The 22,999-nt window shown below is 41.2% G+C and overlaps 1 protein-coding gene across 1 annotated transcript in view; it reads right to left on the bottom strand.

Annotated features, from left to right (window-relative positions):
• The window catches only part of LOC137525547 (uncharacterized), a 52,275-nt gene extending 31,759 nt beyond the window's left edge, over window positions 1-20,516 (bottom strand). The window contains exons 1-5 of the mRNA XM_068246676.1: window positions 20,459-20,516; window positions 15,856-16,139; window positions 8,482-8,754; window positions 3,702-3,752; window positions 2,749-2,796 (exon numbers count right to left, since the gene is read on the bottom strand). Of these exons, the coding sequence (XP_068102777.1) occupies window positions 2,749-2,796; window positions 3,702-3,752; window positions 8,482-8,754; window positions 15,856-16,132 (649 nt within the window). The 5' untranslated portion in view covers window positions 16,133-16,139; window positions 20,459-20,516. The remainder of the gene's footprint in view (window positions 1-2,748; window positions 2,797-3,701; window positions 3,753-8,481; window positions 8,755-15,855; window positions 16,140-20,458) is intronic.
• Between the last annotated feature and the right edge of the window lie 2,483 nt (window positions 20,517-22,999).

The raw sequence follows: 22,999 nt of genomic DNA, 5'->3' as shown, positions 1-22,999 counted from the left end.
TTTAATTGTGTTTTTTCACAAAGTGTCATTTTCCGCTAACTTTTGACAAAAAATAAAATCTTCTATGAACTCACCATACTCCTAACAGAATATCTTGGGGTGTCTTCTTTCTAAAATGGGGTCATTTGTGGGGTTCCTATACTGCCCTGGCATTTTAGGGGCCCTAAACCGTGAGGAGTAGTCTTGAAACGAAATTTCTCAAAATGACCTGTGAAATCCTAAAGGTACTCATTGGACTTTGGGCCCTTTAGCGCAGTTAGGGTGCAAAAAAGTGCCACACGTGGTATCGCCGTACTCAGGAGAAGTAGTATAATGTGTTTTGTGGTGTATTTTTACACATACCCATGCTGAGTGGGAGAAAGATCTCTGTAAATGGACAATTGTGTGTAAAAAAAATTAACAAATTGTCATTTACAGAGATATTTCTCCCACCCAGCATGGGTATGTGTAAAAATACACCCCAAAACACATTATACTACTTCTCCTGAGTACGACAATACCACATGTGTGGCACTTTTTTGCAGCCTAACTGCGCTAAGGGGTCCAAAGTCCAATGAGCACCTTTAGGCTTTACAGGGGTGCTTACAATTTAGCACCCCCCAAAATGTCAGGACAGTAAACAAACCCCACAAATGACCCCATTTTGGAAAGTAGACCCTTCAAGGTATTCAGAGAGGGGCATGGTGAGTCCGTGGCAGATTTCATTTTTTTTTTGTCGCAAGTTAGAAGAAATGGAAACTTTTTTTTTTTTTTTCTCACAAAGTGTCATTTTCCGCTTACTTGTGACAAAAAATAATATCTTCTATGAACTCACTATGCCTCTCAGTGAATACTTTGGGATGTCTTCTTTCCAAAATGGGGTCATTTGGGGGGTATTTATACTATCCTGGAATTCTAGCCCCTCATGAAACATGACAGGGGGTCAGAAAAGTCAGAGATGCTTGAAAATGGGAAAATTCACTTTTTGCACCATAGTTTGTAAACCCTATAACTTTTACCCAAACCAATAAATATACACTGAATGGGTTTTTTTTAATCAAAAACATGTTTGTCCACATTTTTCGCGCTGCATGTATACAGAAATTTTACTTTATTTGAAAAATGTCAGCACAGAAAGTTAAAAAAATCATTTTTTTGCCAAAATTCATGTCTTTTTTGATGAAAATAATAAAAAGTAAAAATCGCAGGAGCAATCAAATAGCACCAAAAGAAAGCTTTATTAGTGACAAGAAAAGGAGCCAAAATTTATTTAGGTGGTAGGTTGTATGAGCGAGCAATAAACCGTGAAAGCTGCAGTGGTCTGAATGGAAAAAAAGTGGCCGGTCCTTAAAGAGAACCTGTACTGAGTAAAAATATTTAAAATAAACACATGAGGTAACTTCAAATGAACATTGCATAGTTACCTTGCCATCAGTTCCTCTCAGAAGCGCTCCATTTTCTTCTGACAATAATCCCATCCAGTTCTGACAATATTTTGTCAGATCTGAAATATATCAGTTGCTGTCAGTAAAATAGCAGTTGCTGTCAGTTATAGCTGAGAGGAAATCTGATGTACCAGGCAATGTCCATGTTTCCCTATGGCTCAAGTGGGCGATGTTACAGTTTAACTGTGTGCTGACCAGAAAGCTGTTATGGGTAATGGCTATTTTCAAAATGGAGGACGGAAAATTCCCTTGATCATAGTGAACAAATAGGACGCAGGACAGGAGAAAGACACTGAGGAGTAGACTACATGGATGGTAAGTATGACTTGTGTATGCCTATTTTGACTTTTATTTTCAGTACAGGTTTTCTTTAAGGGGTAGAAAGCCCTAGGTCCTCAAGTGGTTAAGCAAAACTCAGTTGTGAAATTGTGTTCTGCCTAGCAAGACTAACTTAATTACCTTGAGTGTGGACTTTGAGGCTCTTCTTTGAGCCAAACAGAGGCAGGAATTCCTTCATAAACCTGGTTGGTTACATTATTTTGCAACCTGTAAACTGTAAGTACATTTCCTTATCCTATATATCCCAGTATCCTTGCATATTACCCTATTGTCTCCTGCAGTTATTGCTGCCTCCCTTATGTTTTCTTGGTCCACAGAGGTCCTTGGTCCACCCTCCTCCACATTTTTATATGGGGGGTTAAGAAGAGTGGGCACCCCTCCCCCAAAAAAATAAAATAAAAAAAAATAAAAAAAAATCTGCTGGATCTGTGATTTTCAGAAAAATTCCTGGTTACATCACATGTTTACATGTTCTGGAAAACACTTAAAGATAAGATAAGGAGGAGAGGAAGGAAAGAAATAAAGGGAAGGTAAAGAAAAAAGATAGGGAAAGAAAATCGCATACATGGCACTTGCCACCCCGTAACTTTGGTGCAGGGTGATCCGAATGATGGCTCTGCTCACCCTGCTGCCGGTGAACTTCCAGGCAGCATTAATTACTATTCCCCCTCCAAGTCATAGCTACTGCGCGGGTCACACCCTATAGCATTAGTGCTATAGCGGTGCCCAATTCAGGCACTATGTGGTGCATGCCGTGCGCTAAGAAGCCCTGCCTAGAGGAAATCAGAGGAAAGACCAAGTCATACACCCTATAAAATGGCAAATATAAAGTGTTGCTAAATAGTTTATTCCCGGTAAATTTCTGCTTCAAATGCTTTTCTGTGGGAAGAGAAAGAGCAACAATGCTCTTAGTTAAAATTTAAAGGGAAGGAAATTAAGAAAAGCTGACTTCTCTCATCTGTACTCTTGACCTTTATTCACGTACCTCCCTGCCGGTAGCCAGAAGACTTGAAGGATACTGAGCTTTTGTAACCTGCAGATGTAAACATAAAAGCATGTAGTCAGACGTTACATCCACATACAATGCATGGTAGAATGTATAGACCTTACAAACAAATAAAAAAAAAAAAAAAAAAAACAGACGATGGAAAAAAACTGAAATCATTGATATTTTTACTTTCTTTTTTTATTGGTTGAAAAATGCGCATGTGCGCAGTACAGACGGCCGTTGTGGCGGGAGGTGGGGCCAGGGAGCAGGGCGGCCCGGTGCACGCGTGCTCACGGTGGGTGCGGCGGGCGGGCGCGCTGACTGGCGGCGGTAATTTCTCTACCTAGAGCCCGTTTTTAAACGGGCCTAGGTAGACTAGTAAACACATAATATCAAATGGTACCTATTACTATTTTAATTGTAGAGGTCCACCTACTTACCTCAAGTTTGGTTTCTAAAAAGAATTGTCTTGTTTAGCAAATATATGCCCAAGGGTAGCACTCGTATTGATTTGTATTGAGTTGTACAGTAGCGACAAAATTCAAAGTGTCACCAAAGTCCTTTTTGCATAAAAAATTACATTTTGCAAGTTAGAAGGTGTGATGGAGCAGACCCTTCCAACACCCTTCTTTCACCCCCGGGTGGCGCTGTTACACTGACACGGCCTCACGGATCCCGGTCACATGTCATAACGTGATAGGAACCGAGTAGACGTGTTGGGGCTACATAGATGCCGCCAATCCAGCCGTCTAGACAGGAAACTATGAAAGCTCCCTGTTGCCCACTCTGCATACCCTGCTGAGTCTGCCAGGCTGGGAAGGCACACTTCCCCAGCGGCAGGAAAAATTCAGCTCTGCAGCCAAATAAAAGGTTAAACAACCCCATGCTGAGAGGGCAGCTTTGATGTTCTACTTTAATTACACTACAGAGAATCCTTCCGAACATCCTACCTTGGCTTCGTGATTCAGATTCGGAATATGAATCATGACGGGCTCGGGAATCTACAGATGAAAAAAGAACATGGCATTTATAGTCAGTATGTGGAAAATCCACTACAGGATCCTCACTACAGGGACACTGCAGTAAAAGGATTTTTATTAACCTTTTATACTATGCCAATTGCCTGGCTTTCCTGCTGATTAAACCCAGAACAAATATGAACATCAGATGTTTCTGACTGGATTAACGACATGCTTGTTTCACATGTGGTCAAGGCTGGATTTATGCCCCTAGGGCCAAGTATGTTGTGTCTCCCCTTTCTTGCACAGCAGTGCCCCTCCCACTCCATGTGCAGCCCCCTCTTCCATGTGCATCCACGTACTGCAGCCCCCTCCCATTCCATGCAAAGCCCCTTCTTCCATGTGTATCATCCATGTACAGCAACCCCTTTGTTACATGAACAGCTCCTTTGAGCATCAGTTTCCCTTTTTCGTATGTTGCTCCATTTCCAGCCTGCTCTTTCATATTTAGCAACCTCTCTTTTATGTCCAAATGCCCCCTGAGGCTGCAGCTGCCCAAGGCCCGGGCCTTTGTAGCCTTTCCAGAAATCCCGCCCTGGGTGTGAGATGCAGACAATACCGCAGACAAAGAGTCCAGCAGGGCTTCTAGGCAACTAGTATTTATGAAATATATATATATATATATATATATATATATATATATATCCTACTAATATAATAAATGGGATAGTTCGGATGTTTGGATGTTTGGATATTTGGATGTTTGTTACTCGATCACGCAAAAATGGCTGAACGGATTTGAATGAAATTTGGCACACACATAGTACATTACCTGGAATAAAGTATAGGATACTTTTTATTCCCATAACCAAAAAGAGACAAATACAAATTTCACTGGAAAATGTAAACTGCAGACATTCTTACACTGTGGAGGTGTGTTTAGCTTCTAAGGGTAGAATGGTTAATTTGCATATATTCAGCGGTGATGCACTGGGAGACATCTCAAGCTCACTCCAACCTCTTTCTGTTGTAAGAAAGCAAACTTTTGTTTTTCTTAACATCTTAGTAAGGGGGCTTTTAGAACCATTGTAGTCCCTTACACACTCCAATGAGTTCAGGGTCACCATGAGCTTGCTGGTTAGTCTGTACCTCTCGGTGTTACAAGCCCTACTGCATAGAGCCAAATTAATCCATGCCATGTACTGATTAGGATCAAACAATCCAGAACAGTCTGTATGCATGTTGGATTATTATGGCTCTGTACAAATTAACAAATTGACACATCATTTCATACCAGCAGTTTTGGAGGTGTGTTTAGCTTTTAAGGGTAACAATGGTTAATTTGCATATATTCGGCAGTGATGAACTGGGAGACATCTCAAGCTCACTCCAACCTGAATTATCGCAAATTCTTTCTGTGTTAAGAAAGCAAACTTTTGTTTTTCTTACACTATTAATGATAGGATTCTCAAACTTTGCACAGTTGGTCGATTTTCAAGGGAAATATTTCTGCCATTCTTGCACTGTTAATGGCACAAGCCTCAAACCTGGTATAGTTGATCATTGGGTGACTGGGGTTCAATGTCAGAAAAGGGGGGGAGCCACAAATAGACAATCAGATTTGTTTCATTCCAATGCAAATTTTTGTGTGTTAGGGTTAGGAAAGTGGGCACAGCCAACACCAGCCAAATACATAAGCGGGCAACGCAGGGTCATAAGTGGGCGGAGAAAAATACAAATTTTACTGGGAAAATGTAAACAGCAGCCATTCTTACACTGTTAATGGTAGGGTTCTCAAACTTTGCACAGTTGGTTACTGGGTGACTGGGATTAATATTCAGAAAAGTGGGTGGAGTCTACAAAAAACAACCAAAAATTACCTATTGATTTTTCAGGGGAATATTTCATTGCTGCCATTCTTGCACTGTTAATGGCACAAGACTCAAACTTGGTACAGTTGACCAAATTGCGTGACTGGGGTTTAAATTTATATAAGGGGGTGGAGCCCCAAACAGCCAATCTGATTTGTTTCATTTTAATGCAGGTTATTGATGCCAAAGACCACCAAGCTCACAAACTTGGTCATTGAGTAATTGAGTAATTGTGTTTAAGGGTTAGGGCTAGGAAAAGTGGGCGCAGCCAACACCAGCCAAATACATAATCGGGCAATGCCGGGTTATCAGTAGGCGGAGACAAATACAAATTTCACTGAGAAAATGTAAACTGCAGCCATTCTTACACTATTAATAGTAGGGTTCTAAAACTTTGCACAGTTGGTCACTGGGTGACTGGGATTAATATTCAGAAAAGTGGGTGGAGCCTACAAAAACCAATAACAATTCACCTATTGATTTTCAAGGCAAATATTTAATTGCTGCCATTTTTGCACTGTTAATGGCACAAGCCTCAAACCTGGTACAATTTATCATTGGGTGACTGGGGTTAAATATTTAGAAAAGGGGTGGGGCCACAAACAGCGAATCAGATGTGTTTCATTTCAATGAAAATTATTCATGCCAAAGACCACAAATCTCACAAACTTGGTCATTGACTATTGACAATTGTGTGTTAGGGTTAGAAAAAGTGGCCACAGCCAACAGCAGCCAAATACATATCCGGGAAACATTTGGACATCAGTGGGTGGAGAAAAATACAAATTTCACTGCTAGAATGTAAACTGAAATTTGGCACACACATAGTACATTACCTGGAATAAAGTATAGGATACTTTTTATTCCCATAATCAAAAAGGGGGCAGAGACAAATACAAATTTCACTGGAAAATGTAACAGAAAATGTAAACTGCAGCCATTCTTACACTGTTACACTGGAGGTGTGTTTAGCTTCTAAGGGCACAATGGTTAATTTGCATATATTCAGGAGACATCTCAAGCTCACTCCAACCTGAATTATCGCAAATTCTTTCTGTCTTAAGAAAGCAAACTTTTGTTTTTCTTAACATCTTAGTAAGGGGGCTTTTAGAACCATTGTAGTCCCTTACACACTCCAATGAGTTCTGAGTCACCATGAGCTTGCTGGTTAGTCTGTACCTCTCGGTGTTACAAGCCCTACTGCATAGAGCCAAATTAATCCATGCTATGCACTGATGAGGAGCAAACAATCCAAAACAGGCTGTATGCATGTTGGTTTATTATGGCTCTGTACAAATTAGCAAGATGACACATCATTGCATTCCAGCAGCTCTGGAGGTGTGTTTAGCTTTTAAGGGTAACAATGGTTAATTTGAATATATTCAACAGTGATGTACTGGGCGACATTTTAAGCTCACTCCAACCTGAATTATCGCGAATTCTTTCTGTTTTAAGAAAGCAAACTTTTGTTGTTCTTACTCTGTCAGTGGCAGGGTTCTTAAATTTTGCACAGTTGGTCACTGGGTGACTGGGATTAATTTTCAGAAAAGTGGGTGGAGCCTACAAAAGCTAATTCAAATTCACCTATTGATTTTCAAAGGAGTGAAGCCACAGCCAATTCGATTTATTTCATTTCAATGCCAATTATTGATGCCAAAGACCACAAAGCTCACAAACTAGGTCATCCTTGAGTAATTGTGTGTTAGGATTAGAAAAAGTGGGTAGAGCTAACACTAGCCAATTACATACCCGGGCAACGCCGGGCGACTAGCTAGTATATATATATATATATATATATATATCAGCCTTCATATCACTCTCACTGCAGCGTCCCGTTAATAAACAAAAGACAACATTTCCAAATATCTATAGAGTCTGCAACAAAACTCTTCACAATTCGAAACAAACAAACAAATAAAAAACAACCACATCAGGGATGAGCAGAAACTACGCCAGTGCGAATTTACGCATCGTAGTTCGCATCTACGCATCGTAGTTAGTAGGTGAAGTTTCAAAACTATGCTTACGAATCTATGAGTAGCGAAGTACCGTTACGTGTAGCTTACACCCACTATGCGTAGTTAACATGTGTATTGCGTAGTGAACTAAGAATGCGTCACTTGCATCTAATTTTCCGCGTGCTATTGTTTGCTTACAAATTTACGCATTGGAAAGGGGAATGTAGGCATAGAAGAGTTCCCAGTATAAGCATTACAGAGGAATTAATGCATAAAATGTTCTGCATACGGCATCAGCATCCACATAAACTACGCTTCGTACTACGCGTAATTGCGTATTTGAATGCGTACTCTACGAAATGCACACAAAACGAATATTTGATTTTCGAAGCCGTAGTTTGACGAATCGTAATTGCCTAACACTATGCGTAGTTCCAGCATAGCGAAGTTGGCTGACTACGACCATCCCTGAATCACATCAACATAAACAGCTCAGTAAACTAAACACAAAATTTAAATAGTTTTAGTAATTACCGGTAGGTCTGAAAATAAAGATAAGTGAAACTGACGAAATCCCTTTTATGTTAGAAGTCAGAAATGCAACCTTTTGCCGAAAGGCTTGAAAAAGGACAACAGCCCAAATTAGTGGACTGACTGTAGCTGTCATTCAACATTTTCCTGCTGTCACAATTTTATTTGTGTTTGTACACATTTAAAATGAATCAAGGAAGTCAAGTGGTTTTGCTGAGGTGGTACAGATATCAACTTTTGTTGGTTATTGTCTCTGTAAATAGGTATAATGTAAGTGAACATTTTTCTAGGACAACAACATATGAGCCGCTGATGAATTGCTGATGTGACTGGTTTCTAGTTGCCATGTTCTCAGCTTTACAAGGGCAACTGGTAAATATTGGTGGAAAATGTATGCTCAAAATAAAGTACCTGCATTGATGCCCGATGAGTCCTCCATTAGGTTCCTCAGCCTGTACACCTTGTTGTGCATTGAGTCGTGGGCATCTTGCAGTGCCGGTGAAGTGGGAGATGGACACCATCTCGGATCGGTGCCAACCAGATTTGCAGCTTGTTTCTCAGACTTACTGATGAGAATCAGGTCACTGGCACATTGCTCAATGAGAGGTTGTTCCATCAATAGTCTCCTCTTGGTGCCATCACTACTGTCTTCCAAGTCGTCCACCAACACAACAACACTTTCTCCTAAACACATGGACAATGTCATTAACTAACATTCTATCTATGTATAGATTTACATGCTCAAAGTGTTATGAAACTCAGCATTTCTACTACAAAAAAATGTAGCAGAACAACATTCAAACAGTTCAGCACAGCACTTTGTTCTTCAGTGGAAAGCCCCTTGCTTTAGTGGGCATCTTCTGGCCCCACCAGAAAAGGTGATAATATTATCTTTTGGTTATATTCCTTTGTCTGCTACATTCTTAGCTGTGCTGAAAATGAGTTATCTCTGCTGTAGAAGCAGAGAGCTGAGAAGTGATCGATCACTAGATAGATTTTATTTTTAATTTCAATACAGAAGTTATGCAAGAAAATGCAATGGCAGCTTTCATAGTAGATAAACTGTACTCTGGGAACTTGTAATTTGTAAACCAACAGTATTACATGTGCACAAAAGCAAATATGGTAACTGTATGGATAATAAAAAGAAGAAACTAATTTTTATTGAATGTTATGTCAGAGTTGTATCCGACTTCAAGGAAATGTTATTATATTTACTCATATTATGTGATTCTTGGCACCATTTTAGGTTATGCAACGCACTACTACTACTATATCGATTGATATACAGTATGTATTGTTTGTAAATACTAAAGCCTTAAATCAAAATTGATTGTGAAAAAAGACAAGGAAAACAGCTATACCAACCAGATCAGTAAACAAATTCTACACTGTATAATCACACCTCTAAGTGTGCCATGTTGCACATATAAAGAAACACACACAAAAAGCGCTCTAATTATCAATTATTTCGAGAAGCTAAGGTCTTATCCAGGACAGGTCTCACCTGGATTTGGTGCAGCTATCATTAGATGTCCAGCAAGTAAGCGCATGTGTCCCACTTATGATCAGTTGTGGACCAGGCTATCTGATCACCCTGTGGTCGTCCAAAGAGCTGTGGGGTGTTGCAGGGCAGGCCCCGATGATATCCAGCAGCTCCTTGGGTATCATGCAGCCGCTTGCGCTGTCCTCAGCTGGCAGCAGAGAGGTAAGCTCACGTGATGTATTGCGCCTATTACTTCCGGGTCACACTGCTACCAAGCGGTACAACGGAATAGTAGGGAATAGATTATAGCCAAAGGATTAAAATAGTTAAAATATTTATTGTAGTAGATTGTCTGCTACAATAAATATTTTAACTTTTTTAATCCTTTGGCCATAATCTATTCTCTACTATTCCGCTGTACCGCTTGGTAGCAGTGTGACCCGGAAGTAACAGTCGCAATGCATCACATGCGCTTACTGTTCTGCCCCAGCTGAGGACGGTGGCGAGCGGCTGCGTGCCACCTGAGGAGCTGCTGGATACCATCGGGGCCTGCCCTACAACACCCCACAGTGCTTTGGACGACCACAGAGAGATCGGATAGCCTGGTCCACGGCTGACCATAAGTGGGACACATGTGCTTACTGGCTGGGCATCTTCTGACAGCCGCACCAAATCCATGTGAGACCTGTCCTGGATAGGACCTTAGCTTCTCAAAATATTTGATAATCAGAGCGCTTTTTGTGTGTTTTTCTTGAATTGGTCTAGTGGATATATCAAGCAGCCTGATAACAAGCTGGTTTGGACTGATTGCACCAAGGGATTTTTTCCAAATCCATCCTGTATTTTGAATGTTGCACATATTGCTTTTCAATGCCTTCTCCTTCCCCTGAACAATGGTTCAGCTTGCAGGATGCAGTTTATGTGTAGCCCTATTCACATATATGGAGGGGAGTCTAATTGTACTACATGCCATTGTAACCAGCGCATACAGAATTATAGGTGTTCAACATTTAGGGAATCTCTCTTTGTCTTATGCTAGAAAGGATACACTGTGACATGGCTGAAGACATACCAGTGCAGAGAGATGAGTAACTTGTACAATGCTTTGCCTGTGCATGTTTGGGGGTATATCGGAGACTTAGGGCACATTTGGCACGCTAACCTGGGGAGGGGGCTCCCTGTTACTGGGGGAACATCTGGCTATATAAAGTGGTTAGGGGGATACCTAATACTGGCAGCGCATCTGGCTAGCTATACTGGGGGGGGGGGAGCTATCTAATACTGGATACATATTTGCCTACCTATACTGGGGCTAAGCGGAGCTACCTAAAACTAGGGGCACATCTGAGGATCTTAATTGAGGTACAGGCTACCTAATCCTGAAAGCACATCTGGCAGGTTACCTAATCCTGGAAGCACATCTGGCAGGCTACCTAATCCTGGACGCACATCTGGCAGGCTACCTAATCCTGGAAGCACATCTGGCTACCTATTTCTGTGGTGGGGGGCAACTTACTTTGATTAACATGTTTTTTTTCTTTTTAACCTGGGATTGAGAGAGTTCCTGAAGTGCTGCTAAATAGTGATGTATACATTTCACTTGCTTACCTCTTTTGTTTACGGTATCAAATGCCTTTCACTCTTAACCGATGCCAAATCTGATGGCAGAATGAACCATGAGGGGAGGGGGAATTCCATCACACTACATGTGTTATCCCTGTGTGTGAGAAAGCCCTCAGCAGCTGCAGCTGCCTGTGTCCTGTGTCTTTGACTGAGCTGTCTGCAGAGAGCAGAGGAAATGTTTCAATAGAGCTAAATCCAGGGCTGTATTTAGGGTTTGGGCTCCCCTAGGCACCCCAAACCTATGGTGCCCCCCCCCCCCCCGGGAGGGAACTGGCGCGCTGCGTCGAAAAAATGGGCATGGCCAAAGAATGCCGTGGGCGTGTCCATAACCTACAGTGGGTGTGGCCAATTCAAATTTCCTAGTAAGAGTGAAGCCCAGAGTCGGTGGGGGCCATGTTTTCTCCCCGGGTATGAGTAAAGTGACCCTAAAAAAGCAAGTAGGAAATGTTCCCCCAAAAAAACACACATTAGCCAGTGTTCTCTCGCACAAAATAGTGGTAGGTATTAGAATGTGAGCGCCCCTGAGAAAAGTCAGTAACATGACTATGTTCTCTGCAAAGTGCTGCAGAAGATGCCAGCAGAGCTGTGGAGTTGGAGTTGGAGTCGAGGATGCTATATAACTACATAATAATATGGTAGGACATTAGACTATGGCAGGATTAGATTGTAAGCTCCTCAGAGGATAGTCAGTGACATGACTACATACTCTGTAAAGTACTGCTGAAGATGGCAGTATGATATAGTACAGTAGTATGGCAGCATGGTGGCGTAGTGGTTAGCGCTCTCGCATTGCAGCGCTGGGTTCCCGGTTTGAATCCCAGCCAGGTCAACATCTGCAAGGAGTTTGTATGTTCTCCCTTTGTCTGTGTGGGTTTCCTTCAGACACTCTGGTTTCCTCCCACATCCCAATACCATACGATACAGATAAGTTAATTGACTTCCCCCTAAAAATTGGCCCTAGACTACGATACATACATACACATATGACTATGGTAGGGATTAGATTGTGAGCCCCCCTGTGGGACAGTTAGTGACAAGACAATACATACTCTGTACAGCGCTGCGTAATATGTTGGCGCTAAATAATTAGTATCAGTATAAAGTAGCCAGGTCTATAGGTGTCCCCAATATAGACATACTATAGGTGTCCCCAGTATAGATAGCCAAGTCTATAGGTATCCCCAGTTTAGGTAGTAGTCAGGGGCATAACTAGAAATCACTGGGCCCCCTTGCAAAAATTTGGATGGGGCCCCCCCATAGGTGCCAAATAATCGTAATGGGGCAGCGTTTCACTATAAAATATTTGTAATGGGGCAGCATTTCACCATAAAATCGTAATGCAGCAATATTTCACCATAAAATAATCGCAATGTGGGCAACATTTCACCATAAAATAATCGCAATGAGTGCAACATTTCACCAGAAAATAAATGCAATGAGTGCAACATTTCAGCAGAAAATAAATGCAATGAGTGCAACATTCCAGCAGAAAATAAACGCAATGAGTACAACATTTCAGCAACATGCACCAGATAATAATCATACAGTGGGCAGCATTTCACCAGAGAATAATCACAATGAGTGCAGCATTTCACCAGAGAATAAATGCAATGAGTGCAGCATTTCACCAGAGAATAATCGCAATGAGTGCATCATTTTACCAGATAATAATCGTACAGTGGGCAGCATTTTACCACAAAATAATTGCACCCTGGCTAACATTTCACCAGAAAATAATCGCACCCTGGGCAGCATTTCATTACAAAATAATCGTACAGTGGGCAGCATTTCACCAGAAAATAATCGCAACGTTTAGGTAGTAGGTATATAGGTGTCCCCCAGTTTAGGAAAAAAGTATATAGGTGTCCCCTCAGTTTAGGTAGTATATACATATATATATATATATATATATATAGATAGATAGATAGATAGATAGATAGACAGACAGACAGACAGACAGACAGACAGACAGACAGACAGACAGACAGACAGACAGACAGACAGACAGATAGATAGATAGATAGATAGATAGATAGATAGATAGATAGATAGATATGTGTGTCTCCCAGTTTAGGAAGTCAGTATGTAGGTGTCCCCCAGTTTAGGTAGTAGGTGTCTCCCAGTTTAGGTAATAGGCATATAGGTGTCCCCCAGTTTAGGAAGTAGATATATAAGTGTCCCCCAGTTTAGGTAGTATTTATATAGGTGTCCCCCAGTTTAGGTAATAGGTATGTAGGTGTCCTCCAGTTTAGGTAGTAGGTATATAGGTGTCCCCCAGTTTAGGTAGTAGGTATATAGGTGTCCCCCAGTTTAGGTAGTAGGTATATAGGTGTCCCCCAGTTTAGGTAGTAGGTATATAGGTGTCCCCCAGTTTAGGAAGTAGATATATAGCTGTCCCCCAGTTTAGGTAATAGGTATATAAGTGTCCCCCAGTTTAGGTAGTATTTATATAGGTGTCCCCCAGTTTAGGTAATAGGTATGTAGGTGTCCTCCAGTTTAGGTAGTAGGTATATAGGTGTCCCCCAGTTTAGGTAGTAGGTATATAGGTGTCCCCCAGTTTAGGTAGTAGGTATATAGGTGTCCCCCAGTTTAGGAAGTAGATATATAGCTGTCCCCAGTTTAGGTAATAGGTATATAGGTGTCCCCCAGTTAGGTAATAGGTATATAGGTGTCCCCCAGTTTAGGAAAAAAGTATATAGGTGTCCCCTCAGTTTAGGTAGTATATACATATATATATATATATATATATATATAGATAGATAGATAGATAGATAGATAGACAGACAGACAGACAGACAGACAGACAGACAGACAGACAGACAGACAGACAGACAGACAGACAGATAGATAGATAGATAGATAGATAGATAGATAGATAGATAGATAGATATGTGTGTCTCCCAGTTTAGGAAGTCAGTATGTAGGTGTCCCCCAGTTTAGGTAGTAGGTGTCTCCCAGTTTAGGTAATAGGCATATAGGTGTCCCCCAGTTTAGGAAGTAGATATATAAGTGTCCCCCAGTTTAGGTAGTATTTATATAGGTGTCCCCCAGTTTAGGTAATAGGTATGTAGGTGTCCTCCAGTTTAGGTAGTAGGTATATAGGTGTCCCCCAGTTTAGGTAGTAGGTATATAGGTGTCCCCCAGTTTAGGTAGTAGGTATATAGGTGTCCCCCAGTTTAGGTAGTAGGTATATAGGTGTCCCCCAGTTTAGGAAGTAGATATATAGCTGTCCCCCAGTTTAGGTAATAGGTATATAAGTGTCCCCCAGTTTAGGTAGTATTTATATAGGTGTCCCCCAGTTTAGGTAATAGGTATGTAGGTGTCCTCCAGTTTAGGTAGTAGGTATATAGGTGTCCCCCAGTTTAGGTAGTAGGTATATAGGTGTCCCCCAGTTTAGGTAGTAGGTATATAGGTGTCCCCCAGTTTAGGAAGTAGATATATAGCTGTCCCCAGTTTAGGTAATAGGTATATAGGTGTCCCCCAGTTAGGTAATAGGTATATAGGTGTCTCCCAGTTAGGTAATAGGTATATAGGTGTCCCCCAGTTTAGGTAGTAGGTATATAGGTGTCCCCCAGTTTAGGTAGTAGGTATATAGATGTCCCCCAGTTTAGGAAGTGGATATATAGCTGTCCCCCAGTTTAGGTAGTAGGTATATAGGTGTCCCCCAGTTAGGTAGGAGATATATAAGTGTCCCCCATTTTAGGTAGCCTGGAAGGTGGACCAGGCACAGAGTAGCGGGGAAGCAGGGGGGAGGTCCCCCCCTCCCTTACCTGTAGCTCCCGCTCCCCCTTCCAGTCAGTGCACTGTGCAGCCACGAGTCCAGGGGCAGCGGCCAGAGAACATCTCAACTCTTCTTCCCGGCGCGCGAGGGAATCTCATCTCTGCATGCCGCTGCCTGGTCTGGTGACGTCACTGCTCAGACCAGCTAGCGGCATGCAGAGTCTCCCTCCAGCGTCGGGAAATTTCCCTGGCCGTCTGCTACCACTCTGCTGGAGGGGGGGAGCAGGTTCCCCTCATTGTGTGCGCGCTCTCAGCCGGCACCCATATCCCCCCCCCCGAGATGGCCGACCCCCCCCCCCCCCCGAGGGGCCGCCCGTGGCACGGATGCCTCTTAAGAGATACGGCCCTGGCTAAATCCTACACACAATGGGCTTGATTCACAAAGCTGTGCTGACTCATAGCACAGATGTAATAGCGTTTTGCATGCGCTATAACATGTGTAACTTTTTTGCAGGCAAAGACGAATTTCCGCATGCAATTGCAAATTTTTGCGCTCTATGCAAATTTTTATGCGTAAAAAATTGCATTTGCGCGTGGAAATTTGTGTTTGCATGTGAAAACCATTAGCGTAACAATCAAGCCCAATGAATTCAAAGTTTTGCCTCTGATATTTAACATGAAAAGTAGGAAAATGTTTACACAGCTACTTAGACATTATATGTACATTGTCATTTTAGAACACTTGGGTATTGATAGTGTTCCTTTAATACTGGGTGCACATTTGCTACCTATACTGGGGTGGGAAAAATTCTGGGTGGAGGCACACTTTGGAATCTCCAGCTCTAGTGCTAGAGAACCTTGTCCTGTACATAAAGCTAAAACAGTTCATTATTATTATTATTATTATTATTATTATTATTATTATTATTGTTTTCTTTAGACTTGTTATTTGTTACCCAGCTCCTCAGACAGGTCCCTTAACTCATCATTGTAGAGGGAATTAGGGACATTTGCAATGTTCAGGGAGCCTCTCTTCTTAGTGTGGTACAAGATGGCGAAAGTGCACTGAGTGATAGCATTGGTAAATAGGCGAGGATCGTCAGTGATGTACACATTGAGGACATATTCCACCAGACTCTGGAACATGGGGGAGCGCAGCAAGTTAATCAGCCACGTGCAATTTTCTTTTCCATCTCTTGAGAAGATCCCAACTGTGAGTCTGTGGCCAGACATCTTCCCCCTGCAAGAAGACTTGTAATAATTCACTTGTGCATTACATTATGAGACATTCCACAGTACATGGTTATCACTTCTTGTCCTTACTAAGCAGAAGGATGAACACAACATCCTCTGTGGGTTAGAGGTGTGAAGACTTATTCAAGAGGCTGTGGAGAACCATACAGAGCATCATTTTAAGGGACTTCAACTAAAATCTCTCTTTTTTTCTATTAATTTTATTGTTTTTTTTTTTGGGGGGGGGGGGGGGTTACAATAAAAATGTCTATTTTATTTTTATTTTATCCCTACCCCCAGATCCAATCCCTGAGATTGCCTCTCATAGGCATCAGCCTGTGAGAGGGATCTCTTTCCATGCCACCCGAGGGGACAGCTCAGTGACAGAGCTGTCCTCCGTACAGCGCTGTAGTAGATCGCAGCGCTTTACAAGGAAATAAACTGTTTTTTTTTTTAAATTTGTGACAGCCTGCTGCCTGTGATCGTGGGGTAGCAGGCTGATCGCTGCTGCCACCTCTCTCCCCCTGCAGGGAACAGGCACTGAACGAGTGCTAGTTCCCTGCAAATCTTGCACATTGCGAAATGACGCAATTCTGCATTAGATGGTCTTGAAGGAGCCCCTCTGTGGCTGCAATCCTGCGTTAGGCAGTTGCAGAGTGGTTAAAAGGCATTTTATTGACAAGTTTGAACATTTTAATTAGGAGAAAACTCAGGTGAAAAATTTAATTACATATGGCCCCTGGGCTCAAAATTCACATAGCCAGCGGCAAACACAACATCCTAAAACGAGATTGTTGTTGGTACAACATATCCAACAGACATGTGGGTTAAGCCCCTGTGCCGGCATCAAGGCCAATCTCCTAGAGGGTCCCTAAGCTAATGGTGCATCCGAATCCTACACATACAATGGACATATCCATGATTGGAAACATTCATGCAAGCTTGATTCCCCTGTGCCTCTGCACACCAAACAATAAAGACGAAACTAAAAAAAAATAGAATATTGTGCAAAACGTATTTATTTCAACTAAAAAGGTGAAACTAATACTGCATATGAAATAGACCCATTTATTATACGCAAAGCCTTTATTTGTTATAATTTTGATGATCATGGATTATGGGGGTTTATAAGAACCCCAAAACTAAAATCTCAGACCATTAGAATAATGTGAAAATGTTCTATATTTTAGGCTCAAAGTGTCAGACTCTAATCAATGAATTAATCCAAAACACCTGCAAAGGGTTCCTATTTCATATATTAGTTTCACCTTTTAAGTTGAATTTCTGAAATAAATGGACTTTTGAACAACATTCTAATTTTTTGAGTTTCACCTTTACATAACAAAAAATTGTTGGTCACTGAACCAGACTGATAACCATCATATTAGGGGCCTCACAGATCGCCAGCTGCTAACACAACAGAAAAAAAAAAAAAAAAAAAAAAAAAAAGATTGTTGGTGTCACATACCCAACAGACATGTAAATTAAGCACCTTTGACAGTGTCAAAGTCAACTTCCAAGAGGGGCCCATAAGCTAAGTGTGGATGCATCTGCATCCTGCATCCTACACATCCATTGGACGTATCCAGGATTGGAAACATGTCTGATATATTTAAAGTGGGGGTCACACACTTGTTTATAATACCACACTAGCTAAGGGGAGGGGACATAGAGGCCAATTAAGGGCACAGTATATGATGGGGAGGAGATACACAGCATTCTCACTCAGTAGGCGGGTGCCAATGGAGGCACTGCAGCATGTAAACTGAGGAGGTGTTGATATTTGGGCCTAAAGGAATCTTTTTGTGACTGTTGTCTGTAATTAGAGGGCAAGGTATTGCAGCCCAGGAATAAACAGCTATTGCCCAATTAAACAACAAGGTGCCTCAAGTAGAAGATCCTTAATGGAAACATGTAAGTAATAGAAGCAAAGATATTGAGCTCCTTGTGCAAAGCCCCCTTTCATCTGGGCTTTGTCGACCCCTTGAGTATCATAGGGATGGTGATAGTGGCCACCTTTAACCAGTCCCCCATGTTGAAATTAATAGGCAGGATGGAGGAGTTGATTTCTATTAAATCTTAAATGTGTCCTTTTTAGTTTTTAGTTTTTGGTTTTTATTAACAAGATTTTTTATTCCGAATGAAAAAGATAATGAAAATCATTGAACCAGAAAAAACAAGAAAAAACTGGAACATTGGGACTTTTTAAAATATAAAATATATTCTTAAACAAGGGTGTTCCACCCTTATGTTCAATCATGAGTTGATATACTGGCTAACCTAGCTTTAATAAGTTAGCTAAATGGCCACAAGATGGCACTGTTTTAGACTGTAAGATTTTCTTCAGCCAAAAGGGTGGAAGTTAGTAATTTGGCCACAAGATGGCATTAACCCTCATCACAGGTTTTAGTCATCAGATAGGGCCGGGACATCAGTGTTCCAGACGGCCACTGATGACGTCATAATAAGGAAGTAGTGGAAGCCTAGGCACCCATAGACTACACAATAGAGCTAGCCCTCAGTATAAAAGACGTCAGCGCCCTAGTGACGTCAGCCCCTGATGAGTCCATTGGACGAAACGCGTCGGGCGTGACCAGGAGCGTTGACGTCACTGGGATCTGGAAGGTCAGGAGACAGGCTGCCACGAGGAGCGGGGAAGTTCGGGACGCCGACACCGCCAGCAGAGAAGCTTTATTGCCAGGCTGCAATGCCTGAAATGCCTGTTATCTTCCTACACAAGTGAGTGCGCTGATATTGCGCAGGCCATAACTTTTAGCCCAACGGTTTTATGCTATGTGTGTTCTTATATGTTTTTCATGTGGAACTTGTCATTAAATATGGATCATCCAATTGTGAACTAAACTATCGTGGAAGTGTCATTGGAGTTGGCCGCTCTATAGGCTAAGCGCTAGACCCACCTGGACTGTGAGGTGGTGTCAATCTGGTGAGCTGCTAGTGTGGAGGGGCTGTAGAGACCACGAGTGATGCACAATTGAGCACTTATGCACGTGTGGGGAACTGTACTTTGCGATTCACAGTAATGCACTATGTGCGATTGTTTTTTCTATGTTTAAATTGTAGAAAAGAAGAGGAGCGCTGTCACAGCACTATAGACTGATGTCTGATATAGGACAGCAGTCCCGGACGTCAGGTCTTCTTCTGGGTCCTGCTGACAGCCTTTGAAGGATCACCGGCCCATCAAAGGCACCCACATCATCTGGAGCATACAATACGCTCTCAGTGACATGGGTATGTTCGTGCGCGCCCGTGCATGTGCAGAAGATTGAGTAATTTGACTGGGTCGCTGATCCTTCTCCTGGGTTCCTTCAGGACCCAGGAGAAGACTGGAGCTGTGGCGAGGAACACAAGGGGCTGAAAGAAGCTACAGGTGAGTAAAGTTATTTTGTATTTTAAGCCACCTTTAAGTCAGAATAATATATATATATATAAATATATATGTGTGTGTGTGTGTGTGTATATATATATATATATATATATATATATATATACATATATATATATACATATATATATATATATATATATATATATATATATATATATATATATATATATATATATATATATATATATATATATATACATATACATATATATATATATATATATATACATTCTTTTTTTTTAAAGAAATATTTGGCCTTGTCATGACCTGGTTAAAAACTAAGAAGCAATGCTGCTTGAGTAGACTGATATAATATTTTAAACAAGGTCAGGCGATGCAGCTGTTGGAAAGTTGTACAGGTCTGCAATAGAAAACCTAATGAAAAATCGAGAAAATAAAGGTAAAATCAGCTGGATGTTTTATAAAAGTTGTTGGTAGATAAATGGCACATTTTACTATTTGCATTCACTGTTTATACACAAGATTACATTATTTGTCTTCTAGAATGATAAGGCCATCTTGTCTTTAAACTTTGCTCTCCAATAGACTGTTGACTTTTACAGACATTACAAGTAAACATTTGTCTGTGAATAAAATCAGTCATCAAATAACTTTTGCCTAAAAAAAGACGATAAAGCAGGATTTATTGACAAAACATGCGTATTAAGCTAATATCTCTGATCAAGAGGATGTTGCATATGGCTAAACTTACATTCTAGGTAGAGTAAAACTACTACCTTCTCAGTGGCATAACTAAGAAGCTATGGGCCTAAGTTTTCAATGTTTTTATATACTCAGATATAACATTTTATAGTGTATTCCTGGATAATGTTTGAACCTGTTTGACTATCAATCCGTGCTTCCGTATTCCCTATAAAACACAAGCAATCCCCCCTCCATGGTCCATCATACAACCTTACCTTGTCCTCCTGCTTGGTGTGTGTGTTGGTGTGACGAGAATGGAGATGTGATCTTTGATCTCTCCACTAACACACCCGGACAATGCAGGAAGAGAAGCATGGAATATTTCCTCCCTCGCTCTAGGTGTGGTGATAAACTGCCGCTAAGAACTGAAACGTAATTACTTTATGATGCTCATTAACGTAATGAAAGCAAATGTTTGGAGTGTAACTTCAATATTTCTCCATGGCAATTGTCTGGCAATGCACTACATACAGGGCTTATTCAGGAACAAGCAGGCAGATAAGGGATGCAGCTTTGCATGTTTTTCAGTCTGGCAGGGCAGCTCTTGTATGCATAAGTATATGGCGGGGGCTTTGCTTGTGCCACATTGCATCTGTTTTCTGAAATAACTTCAAGGGCTGGATTGGTACATTCCAGAATCCAAGGCCCGCTGTCACCCCCCCCCCCCCCCCACACACCATTCTGTCCAATAAGCCAAATAATAATCAATTATTTGAAGGGGCTTACCTCCATTGTGCTGATCTTCTTCCCGTTCAACAAAAAAGCCGTGCATGCTCTGTCTATTAGGGATGGTCGGAAATTACGATTTTCAGTTTTTCTAATTTCCATTTTTCCGATTTTTGTTTTTCCGGTTTTCTATTTTACATTTTTCCGATTTCCTAGGAGTATTTTATTAGTAGTTTTTTTTTTTTTTTTTTGCATCAGAGAATGCAAAAAAAAAAATAAAAAAAAAAATTGGAAAAATGGAAATCGGAAAATGAAAATTGGAAACATGGAAATCGGAAAAAAAAATTGGAAAAATGGAAATAGGAAAAATAGAAATCGGAAAAATGGAAAATCATTCTTGTGATTGGTCTAAAATGAACATTTTGCAGAAAGATTCTACATTCTCTGATTGGTCCAATGCTTCCGAGTTCTGTGATTGGGCTAAAATTACCAAGTTGCGGTAAATTGCATTTCTGTGGAATTCCGATCTCTGATTTCCCTTTTCCAATTTCTGAAAGCCGATTGGAAATGCCAAAATTTTAACTCCGCAGAATCAAAATGAGTATCCCTACTCTCCACTTGCACTCTCTGTAATTTTGCACTACTGCCTGGGTTGCGGGTATTTCCGAAGCATGAATAAGGCCTCATTCCTATTGCGTTCCAAATGCGTGGCCGTTCACGTAAGGCGATTTTTAATGCATTTTTTTTTTTATTCCTGGAGATTTCTGAGCGCTGGGTGTTTTTGCTAAGCATTTTTGTAAGCGGTTTTTCAGAGCGTTTTTTTTTATTCCATCCCTGACGTCAATCAGGAAGTGAACTCTTTGATCCGGTAAAGAATAGATACAATGTCTTTAGTCTTAAAAACGCGAACGCAATCAATGCACAAAGCGATTTTGTGAGCATTTTGTTTTTTTCCTATACCTTCCATTCAGCGCAAATCACCCTGAAAATGGTCCATGCAGCGCTTTAGTCAGCGGAAAGCAAATGGTACGACCCAATGAGAACTATCTAATTGGAAAGCGTTGTGTAAACGCTTCTAGAGCAATTCTGAAAAATCGCCTGCACTTACATTTTCCGAAAAACGCCTCTAATGTGAACGAGCCCTTACTCATTGATCGCAGCTATACAGTCGTGTTCAAAATTGTTCAACCCCCACTGAAATTGAGTGTTTCGGCCAGTTTGAAATTGATTTTGATCATTTCAGTAATCTTGTTTACAATTAAATCAAAGAGGCATTTGTAAGTCAGATAAATATAACATAATATTTATAATGAAATAACCACAAATGTCTTTTCTGTGCTCACATTATTATAAGTTTTATTCAACCCCCAAGTGACATTCATTCTTAGTACTTAGTACAGCATCCTTTTCCAGTTATAACAGCTTTTAAACATGAAGCGTAGCTTGTCACAAGTGTCTTGCAGCGGTCTACGGGTATCTTAGCCCATTCTTCATGGGCAAAAGCCTCCAGTTCAGTCACATTCTTAGGCTTGCGCACTGCAACTGCTTTCTTTAAGTCCCACCAGAGGTTCTCAATTGGATTTAAGTCTGGTGACTGTGATGGCCACTCCAAAATGTTCCAGCCTTTAATCTGCAACCATGCTCTAGTGGACTTGGAGGTATGCTTGGGATCATTGTCCTATTGAAAGGTCCAACATCTCCCAAGCCTCAGGTTTGTGACAGACTGCATCACATTTTTATCCAATATCTCCTGGTACTGAAGAGAATGCATGATACCTTGCACACGCTGAAGCTTCCCTGTACCTGCAGAAGCAAAACAGCCCCAAAGCATGATTGACCCCCCGCCATGCTTCACAGTAGGCAAGGTGTTCTTTTCTCCATAGGTTTTGTTCTTCCTCCTCCAAACATAGCGTTGATCCATGGGCCCAAACAGTTCTAATTTTGTTTCATCAGTCCACAGAACACTATCCCAAAACTTTTGTGGTTTTTCCACATGACTTGTGGCATACTTCAGTCGACTCTTCTTATTCTTTGGAGACAGCAAGTGGGTGCGCTTGGGAGTTCTGGCATGGAGGCCTTCATTACGCAGT

This window comes from Hyperolius riggenbachi, chromosome 7 (assembly GCF_040937935.1).
Source record: "Hyperolius riggenbachi isolate aHypRig1 chromosome 7, aHypRig1.pri, whole genome shotgun sequence".
In the NCBI taxonomy this organism is placed as follows: domain Eukaryota; kingdom Metazoa; phylum Chordata; class Amphibia; order Anura; family Hyperoliidae; genus Hyperolius; species Hyperolius riggenbachi.
The sequence above is the reverse complement of the archived record's forward strand: the minus strand, read 5'-3'. Positions and strand labels throughout refer to the sequence as shown.